Source organism: Zea mays, chromosome 1 (assembly GCF_902167145.1).
Source record: "Zea mays cultivar B73 chromosome 1, Zm-B73-REFERENCE-NAM-5.0, whole genome shotgun sequence".
Taxonomy (NCBI): domain Eukaryota; kingdom Viridiplantae; phylum Streptophyta; class Magnoliopsida; order Poales; family Poaceae; genus Zea; species Zea mays.
Window position 1 is genome coordinate 174,029,809 of NC_050096.1, and position 9,949 is coordinate 174,039,757.

Below are 9,949 nucleotides of genomic sequence, written 5' to 3' on the forward strand. Positions count from 1 at the left end.
TTAAAAACTTGAGCTCACAAACTCTCTCTTATTTGGTCTCTGTATGGTAGATTTATGTCATTTTATAATCTCTGTTCGTTTAGTCAGCCGTTGTGAACTCTCTTCTAATCGTTTATTTTATTAGTCGTGTTGTACCAGGACATATTGAATGAAGTAAATAATAAAATTAGTTAGGTAAATCAAAAAATATTATACGGAAAACGGAGACAATTAATAAAAATATAAATTTTTTTGGTATATAATTTACATGTATATTATTGTAAGCCGTCGTAACGGACGAGCAACACTCTGACTTCACCACGGCGGAAGCGACGGCATTGGCCCGACCGCTCGCGCCGCGTGCACACTCTCCTCGCGTTTCCCGCCATTAACTCTGCAACCTATTCTCTTCCTCGCGAAACCGCTTCCTTCGATTCATTCCCCCTCTCCCCTCTCCAAGACCCAAAACCCTAACCCCTACGACCCCCGTGACCGCCGCCGCCGTCGATGCCTGCGCTCTCCGACGTCGCGCTTCAGGCTGCCATCGCCGGCAACCTCCGCCTCCTGAAGCGTAATGGCCCTCCGTCTCTCTCGCTCTCGCTTCGGATGTTTCCACAGCTTGTTTTTCAATTCCAATTTTTCTACAAAATAAATTTTGTTGTTGGTTTTGCAATATGTCTTGGTTAGTGGTGGCGAGCAAGATGAATCTGCGCGAAGCGAAGGACGCCGCTGGGCGGAACGCGCTCCACCTGGCCGCGGAGATGGGCCGTCTTGAGGTTTGCAGGTTCCTGGTGGAGGAATCGGGCTTCGAGGTGAACTTCGCCTGCGCCGAAGGTGCTGCCGCTGCCATTGCTGGAATCTTGCGCCTTGGGGGAGGCAGGACGGTGCCAAGTACTATCAGGCAGCGTTCTGTCACTGAGATTCTACCCTTGTATTATTGTGTAATAGGCGGGTCGCCGGTCCACTGCGCCGCGGCCGGGGGCAGCGAGAGCGTCTTGGGCTACCTTCTCGACCACGGTGGCGACCCTGTGATGCCGGACTCCATGGGCTCCACTCCACTGCATGATGCGGCAGAGGAAGGTGCTGTTCCACCCTTTCCGCGGGGGCATAAAGTTATTCATCTGTCCACAAATTTCCTATGCTCTGTAGGAGTAAGAGCCCTTTGTATGTTTAGATGATCGGAGTTTGTGCTAACATTTTGCCTTTCTGCGGCCAGGGCATTGTGCGGCTGTGAGGATGCTGCTGTCCAAGGGTGTCGATGTGGATCCACACGGCTGTCGTGGGACGCCGCTGCACTTGGCCTGCTCCAATGACCGGGATCAGGTTGTTAGGATCCTGCTGGAACATGGCGCAGATGTAAGTTCTTATTAGTTTCACTCTTTCTGAGTCACACCATCATTTATGAATCGAACTGGCATCCATGGCCCATGGGCCAGGGGGAACATTGTTTCATTTGATTGAGCAGTTGTCTATTCAGTAGGTTCCCCAGGATTTGTGGCGCTACTTGTTAAATTCATTTTTCCACTATGATGATTAGTCATCAAGAGTTCAAAACTGATGTATTTTACTCTACAGCCCAACAAAGTTGTCGGTCATGTCCTCCCACCACTCATGATGGCATACTGTGGCGGTTCTTTGAGATGCATGAAGCTACTGATTGAGGTCTATTTATTTCTTGACTTAACTTGATGTGCTCATACCAACTCAATTACCCTGTTTCTATTTAATATGCTGTCATGATCACAAGTGACAATTCTCTAGGCTGGTGCGGATGTGAACTTGATTGCTCCTTCTGGAGTAATTTTGGCTCAGGCAGTTTGTGATGGGTCAACTGAGATTGTCAAGTTTTTGCTAGAGGTTGGAGCTGATCCTAACATTCCTGATGAGGTGATGAATCGATGATGACACTGGTTTCAGATTTGTTTCTTATTTAGTTTGATACTTTGAGAACTAAAATCTGTTGGCGTCAGCCCTCATGCACATCAGATGTCTTGTTGATAATCTAAAATCAAGATTGTTATTATATGATTTGTTGCTCTACTTATAAGTTACCTCTGTGTAGTTCAAGAAAAAAGTTATATCTGTGCACATTTATTAATATGTTCATAATTCATTTTGACCAAGCTCTGCATCTAAGAATCATGGTACAAGATTGGCTAGAACAGTACTAGTAAAGTTCCACTGTTGACGTGTTAGTCTAGATTTATGATTTCCAGCACTTGATCACTTGTTAGAATTTTGCATTTTTCTAGCTTTCCTTCAAATCATGACATTGTGATTTATTTATTTAGCAATATATAGAACTGTTACTTCCATTGTGATAAATTGTTGACTATCTCATTCTCTTTCTTTTTGTTTGCAAATGAACCTGTAATGCTGAGATATTTTGTGTTCCATTCCAGATTGTATCACTCCTAGTTTTTTTGTACAATGCAGGATGGGAAAATCCCGATCATGTACCCAGCATTTAATGGGCATCGGGAGCTTGTTGAAATTCTATTTCCTAAGACAAGACCAGTTTCATCTTTGCCAGACTGGAGCGTTGATGGGATTATTAGAAGTATGAAAGATCTGTTTTTCAAGCCTCAGGTACTTAAGACTATAAACATAGTTTCTGATGGGCACGTCTCTCTTGATGAAGCTTGTGTAGGTCAATTTTTTTAACTGTACCAAGTACCATTTATGATGTTGGAACCCCTTTGTGTTATTGTTTTATTTTGTGCAACTGCACATGCTATCGTGTTTAGGATGCAGCTGTGGTGGAAAAAAAGATAGCTGATGCGAAGTCACAAGGGAAGGAAGCTTTCGCAAGGGGAGAGTACCCTGCAGCAGTATACTTCTATACCATGGTAAATGCTTGAGCGTATCTAATAAACTATATACCTGTTTGGAACTATGCACAGTGTAGCCCGGGTAGCCATTCAGTTGTTTCCGTGAAAGATGGAGGTTGATAGTATATGTTACTTTCTCCATAGTCTCTTTGTACTGCATTCTGCGTGGTTTACCAAGAGTTTATCTTGAGTTACCACTGTTTGCTAAATACGATACTATACTATTTTTTGGTTTGCTCAGACCAGTTGAAAACTGACTGAAAAGGTCCACTTTGGGTCTCTGTACTGTTGCGTTGTTCCTATTTAGACAATATACTTAACAACCCGTTATTTTTAGCTTGCACTTAGTACCATTTCTAATAAGTTTGCCACCTGTCCCGAGGGTAGAATACATAAAAACTGGTTATACTTCCAAACTAGCTTTACTGATGTTTAATTCATTTTATATGTGATAAAAAACAGCAACAACATTTAAATTGATGGAAAATTCGGTATGCTCCTGAAGATATTTAAAAGCTACATTAAGGATTTTTGTTGCACCACACTTATTATTTAATTTTGGAGTTTGTAGTAGGAATAGAATAATAGGAAATCAACATGTTGTTCAAAAGTTTTGAATTTATAATGTGGGTAACATGTGCTAACTAGAATTACTTGAGTTAAACATATGCTCAGGAGTATCCAAGGAAAGCTTACTATGTTTTGGCTAGTGTTTTATTAAAAGAACAAATTCTGCAATCCTCAAGAGGGCATTTTTAGACCTCATTTGGACTGGCTTTGTGGGAACGGTGTTAAAATAGTCAGTGCAGGTATCAAAAGTGGGCTTTTGCCTTTAAATGTTGTAAGGGAGTATGCTCCACAGAAGCAGTTCGATGAACTGTAATAAATTTGCGTTAAAAAAGCACTATAATAAATCCAGAGAAGCTGGATTCTTTCTGACTGGAAATGCAGGTACTAGAGAACGACCTTGATGCTACTGCGTTTGCCAACCGGAGCCTGTGCTGGTTGCGGCTGAGGGAGGGGGCCAAGGCTCTGTTAGATGCTCAACAGTGCAAAATGATACGGCCTCGTTGGTCGAAGGCATGGTATCGCGAGGGCGCGGCTCTCAGCTTGCTGAAGGTACAGCAGCTATGTCAAACTTAGTTTTGCAGTTGATTCATTGTCTCCAGACATATCTCACAGCCTTGTGGCACATCTATGCGTAGGACTACCAAGGGGCAGTCAACGCGTTCACGGAAGCATTGAAACTGGATCCTGCAAGTTTAGAGATCAAGAAAGCCTTAAGGTAATGCTCTTGTTTCTGGCCACTGCTTATTTTCAACCATTTCCATAACTGGGCCTCTATATTGGACACCACCATGCTATTTTTCAGTTATTTCAATGTTCCAGTTATTGGCCACAGCGAAGTATGACCATCCAAATTCCCAACTATTCTCATATAACTTGTAGGGAGGCCACCGATTCCCTGGCGAACGTTGGCCGCTCCGGAGAACAGAACCCATGAGCTGCTGCTGCATCCATGTGCTTTATCTCACGTTAAGAATCCTCTAACACTATGTGGCTCAGCCTCATATTATATGTTGATATATGTCGCCTTAACGCACTGCTGGAGATACTAGTTTCGATCTCAGCCTATATGTTTTGCTCCTTCGGGATGCAGCCTAAGATACATGTGGCAACCAAGTGAGGTTGGGCAGGGTAGCATATCTATGGACTGGTTGAACTATTATATGTATCTGGATATCTAAGTGCACCTGTTGCTCCTAGTAAAGTTGCAGTTCTAATGACCCCTTCGTCAAATTCGATTGGGTGCACACTTGCAGGTTTGCCGATTCATCTAAAGCTTTAATCTGATCAGTTTCAACCCCTCTGGTCGGTTTCTCCATGTTCTTGTTCTGGTCTTCACTCCGCAGTTCTTCAGCATCTGCCGATCGATATGATTGTTTCTGTGGGCTGAGCTATTTTCCATTTAATCTGGCAGGTAAAGAATTAGTCGATGCCGCCACTCGGTTTCTGTTAATACAAAACATGCTCCACCATTCTGCTGCTGGGATAAAAGGGCACCAACAATGCCTGCCAAAAAAACAAAACCCGAAATACCCGAATCTGGAATACCTCAACTTGAATTTTGTTCTAGAATTTCGGATGGTATCTTGTAAAAAAAAATTGGATGTATAATTCGGGTACCACAATCTTGTACCTAAAATATCCGAAGTACCTAAACTTTCATGTGTTAATTATATCAAAGTTTGTATGAACATGTATTTGCAGAATGTCTTTGTTTTTTATGTGCATGTATATAATTATTCAAACTGTGTTTTTCTATTAATTTGCGTTTTTATGATACATCAGTTTGTGTAGTTTGGAAATAGTCAAACCTAGGTTTCTGGGTAATATAAAATCAAAATCTATTGTAATTTTAGATAACCACTGCCAGAGCTCAAAATTTAAATCCGACCCGAAATCTTCACTCACCCCCTCGTTTATCTTGTAATGAACAACGAGAAGAACATAAACCCATATGCGAGTGAAATTGTAACAATTATGTACATAATTGAGATGACATCTTAGATTGTGTCCAATAGGTTACCTATATAATCCGAAACATTGTTTTGCACTGTAAATTGCATTATTTGTAGAGTGGAGTTTAAATATAGGGACGTGGTTCGCACCGTAGACTGCATTATTTGTAGAGTGGAGTTTAAATATAGGGATGTAGATGGATAAGCTGTTAGAGATAGTCTTACACAGAAAACTTACTAATTTGAGGTTAAAAGGCATATTACCAATCGGTCAGCTGTATATAGTCATAAATGATTGAAAAACATCATCTATAACGTCTTAGATGATGCAACAGAAGCAACACAGTCATTAAGCTATAAAATTTGGTGGAAATGTAGGATCAATGACCATCTGACAAGAGGCATGACAACGGTCAAACAAAGAATTCATGTATTATGTCTGCATCTGAAATCGGCTTATATCTCACAAAGCAGATTCCAATGTGCACTAGATTCAAGAGTCTGATCTCCTAGCCACTCGTGAAGTTTAAACTCCCAATAGACCATTTTGCAACAATGCAGTCAATCCCTATCTGAAACAACACCTCCCCCCACCAAAAAAAAACAACCCCTGGGCCCGCTAGTAACATTGCATCGCATCGTCTTCCTGCATGATTTTTTAGCTTAGCTTTTATCAAAATTTCATGGTTACATCGAGTGGAATTTACATGGTTTAGATTGACCATGACGTCACGATATTACGTTGTAAATAATGTAGATGTCACCGCGGTTCTAACATAGTAATACCTTAAAATCATAGCTACATATATCGGAGCTGCGGTACGATATCTATAGATATCATGTGTCGGGTACCTAAGAACAGGGTACCTAAAGAAGGCCCCAAGACCTCCCAAAAACAGCCCGCCTGCCAATTAGTTCGGTAGGAAGGCCCAAAAGGCCACTCGAGAACGGCCCACCAATTTGACCAGCCCATCGAACACCTGTCCACCAAGCAACCTAGCGAGGTGAGGCCGCCTACCGCCTACCAACCTGCGCGCCGAGCAACCTAGCGAGGCAAGGGTGCCGACCAACCGGTCCTCCGAGCAACCCAACAAGACCACAACCGACTCACAGGAAGAGCCGACCTGGTACTATCAAGCCACGTTGACACGACGGGACATCACCGACTGTCCGGACCGTGCAAGCGGCACCGAGGAGTCTTTGTCGAACACAACGACGAATACGTATCCCTGCTGACCAGTGGGACCGGACGACCCGGTCGTAGAAATCTCAGCACCAGGGTCTCTACAGTGACCCATACACCCGAGGGGATGGGGCAATACGCCGTACCAGGCGTGTGTCTACGTATGATGAAAGATGACGCTGGGGATGGTGGAAGATAAAGCTATACTAAAGACATCCCTAAACCACTCCTTGAGCTGACTCAACAGAACCTGTCAGGCACCGCCACATCTAAATCGGAGTAGCTAAAGGAAGGCGGACAGGACACGACGCCATACCAGAGGTACGGTGGCGCAGCCTCAGCAGACGACTCCACAGAGGCTACAAGGCCTAGAAGCATGACCCAACAGACAAGACCACAGGGATTACGAGGCCCAGAAGAAGGAGGCCAAACTCCACCCCAGTATAATACTAGTCCTCATTGTAACGTCTACCCTTGGGCTATAAAAGGGCAATACAACCCCCATCCAAACATCATCCCATACCTCTACAACTTCACACAAGCACCCAACTATAACACGTTCCAAGCAATACTAGGATCAGCACTGAACTAGACTAGGGCTCCGGCCTAAACCAATATAACCAACTCACCTTAGATCCACCCTCGGCCCCCCCTAGCTCACCATTCGGAGTGAGTCCACGCTAACACCCATGTCGAACACAAATCTTATTGTCCTCCGGTTCCAGAAACCACGACAGTTGGCGCGCCAGGTAGGGGGACCGTTAGCGTGCCAAGCGACATCCTTCACTCCGATGGCAAGTTCATCAGCATTCACCTCTGGGAGCCACATCAAGTTTGGCACCCTTGACTTCTTCCCCACCCCCACAGGGCACTCGGCCTCGCCGACCCTGACGAACCTACCAGCGCGGATACAATGCCCCAACGTTCCTTGGGGAAGCCACTAACCCCTAAGATTGTCGGCATCAAGCGCCGTCACATACCAAGAAACCAAGAGGTGGACGCAGCGGAACCATCCAGTCCCTCGCGCCATCGCTAGATGGAGATCCAATCGCCTTCGATCGACGTGATCATCTAGGCAAGATCCCGCGTCTCGAAACTTACCCCTCGTCGTCAAGCCCATCATCGGCACAAAACGCCTCTCTAGGGTCCTCATGGACGGAGGGAGCACCCTCAACATCATGTACACTAAAACTTTCAATGCCCTGGGAATCGCACGCTCCGCGCCCAAGCATTGCACCAATCCACGACATCATGCCAGGATTTGGCGCCAGTCCACTCGGACGAGTCGCTCTACCATCATGTTTGGGGATCCCTCTAACTTTCGCTCCGAGCGACTGGAATTAGAGGTGGTAGATTTCCAGGGGGCATACAATGCCATTCTAGGAAGGCCATGCTACGAGAAATTCGGCGCCGTCCCCAGCTACGCATACCTCAAAATGAAGATGCCTAGCCCCCAAAGGGTCATTACGACATCTACCTCATTCCAAGTGGCTTATGCGTGTGAATGGGCCAACTGTGAGCTCACATCAGCATAGGTCGACGTGAGGGAATTAGCTGAACTACAGAGAGGCATCAACCTACAAGACAGACCTAATGCCCCAAAGTCATTTCCGGCATGTTCAAGTCAGCGCAAGACACAAAAACATTATGGTCGATGACACCGACACCTCAAAGACCATTTGGATTGGGGTGGCGTTCTCTAGCAAACAAGAGGACACCCTCGACAACTTTCTTCGGGCCAACTATGATGTCTTTGCCTAGAAGCCCACCGACATGACAGGAATACCGAGGGAGCTCACTGAGCACTCCTTGAATATCCGGCCTACGACAAGACCAATCACTCAGTGGCTCTGTCGTTTTGATGAGGAGAAGCGCAAGGCCATTGGCGAGGAAATCGCAAAACTCTTGGCGGTCGGGTTTGTGAAAGAGATTAACCACCCAATGTGGGTTGTGAACCCTGTTCTCGTAAAAAAGAAGAATGGAAGCTAGAGGATGTGCGTTGATTACACGGGATTGAACAAGGCATGCCTAAAGGATCCTTTTCCTCTCCCACGTATCTACCAAGTTGTAGATTCCACCGTTGGGTGTGAACTCCTCTCCTTCCTGGATGCATACTTAGGCTACCATCAGATCGCTATGAAGGAGGCCGACCAGCACGCTACGACGTTCATCACCCCCTTTGGGTCATTCTGCTTCGTCTCCATGTCGTTCGGCCTGAAGAACGCCGGGGCCACGTATTAGCGATGTATGCTCCAATGCTTCACCAACCAAGTCAGGTGCAACATGGAACTCTACGTCCATGACATCATTGTTGTAAGGAAAATGGACCTGGGCCATTTGGCTCAAAAGGTTTTGGTGTTTGATGATCAACATAACCTGTGGACTAATGCGTTTGCTAGTGTCTGTATTTATAGTTCACAAGATGCAAAGAGGATTGGACTAAGGCATTGAGGATGCAACACCTCAAACTAAGACATAAAAGAAGCATAGAAGTCCAAGGCTCAAGAACAAAAGAAGCCCAAGGAATCAGCGAAGAAATCCATTAAGCGGGCAGTCAGCCAGCGCACTAGTGGTGCACCGGACAGTGAACAGTACCTGTCCGGTGTGCACCGGACTATCGGGTGGGACACCGAGCAGTCTGCGTAGAGTCCCACAACGGGCGCTCTTGGGCTGTAGCACCGGACTATCCGGTGTGCACCAGACAGTCAACGGTCGGATCCAACGATCGACTGCAGCAGACCCCAACGGTCGGCTGACGTGGCCAGGGCACCAGACAGTGAACAGTGCATGTCCAGTGCGCCCGTCGACAGAATGCTGCTGCTTCTGTCCAACGACTATAATTGTGGGGGATGCTATAAATACTTCCCAACCGGCCATTTGAAGGTGTGAGAGCCGAAGCAACATACCAAGGCATATTGTAGACATTTCCAAGTGCTCAAACACCCAAGTGCTTAATAGAATCACTCAGTGATTAGCGTAGGTTCTTTGTGAAGTGCTTAGGTTAGTTAGATCGCATTAGCGCTTGCGCTAGGTGAATCCTAGTTAGTTGAGTGAGTTTAGAAAAACCACACAACCCCTCGGCTCTTGCGCGAGCCGTTTTAATTGTATTGAGTGGGGCGAGAGTCTTGCGAGACCGTGACAACCGAGTTTGTGTCATGACCGCCACCGTGTACCAGAGGGAACGAGGCCCACAACATTTTCGGTTGGAAGCTTGATAGTGGAGATGGCGGGGAGCGTCCGAGAGGAGCCGGAAGCGGAGCACCACTTGCGCGCGGAGAAGGCCCGCTGCTCTCTACGGAGTTACTCGACCGTGGTGCTTGGCTCTCACGTGGGCTTTCCTTTGTGTAGGGGCACCAACGAGGATTAGTCTGGACCTTGCGTGGTTCCGGATAACTCGGTAAAATTACCGGCGTCATCCACGATAGTTTGCATCT

General features: G+C 45.9%; 1 protein-coding gene across 2 annotated transcripts; it reads left to right on the forward strand.

Moving 5' to 3' along the window:
* The first annotated feature begins 343 nt into the window (after positions 1–343).
* Positions 344–5,116, forward strand: LOC100193710 (uncharacterized). 2 transcript variants are annotated; one of them, NM_001138802.1, is made up of 11 exons: positions 344–550; positions 667–813; positions 928–1,059; positions 1,196–1,335; positions 1,555–1,641; positions 1,741–1,866; positions 2,416–2,568; positions 2,727–2,828; positions 3,762–3,929; positions 4,016–4,095; positions 4,260–4,610. In NM_001138802.1, the coding sequence occupies exons 1-11, from the start codon at positions 487–489 to the stop codon at positions 4,312–4,314; spliced, it is 1,254 nt and encodes a 417-aa protein (NP_001132274.1). In that variant the 5' UTR covers positions 344–486; the 3' UTR covers positions 4,315–4,610. The 2 variants fall into 2 exon arrangements, with proteins under 2 accessions (NP_001132274.1, XP_008654922.1); XM_008656700.3 differs by lacking the exon at positions 4,260–4,610 and adding an exon at positions 4,792–5,116 and having other exon boundaries at positions 361–550.
* The last annotated feature ends 4,833 nt before the right edge of the window (positions 5,117–9,949 follow it).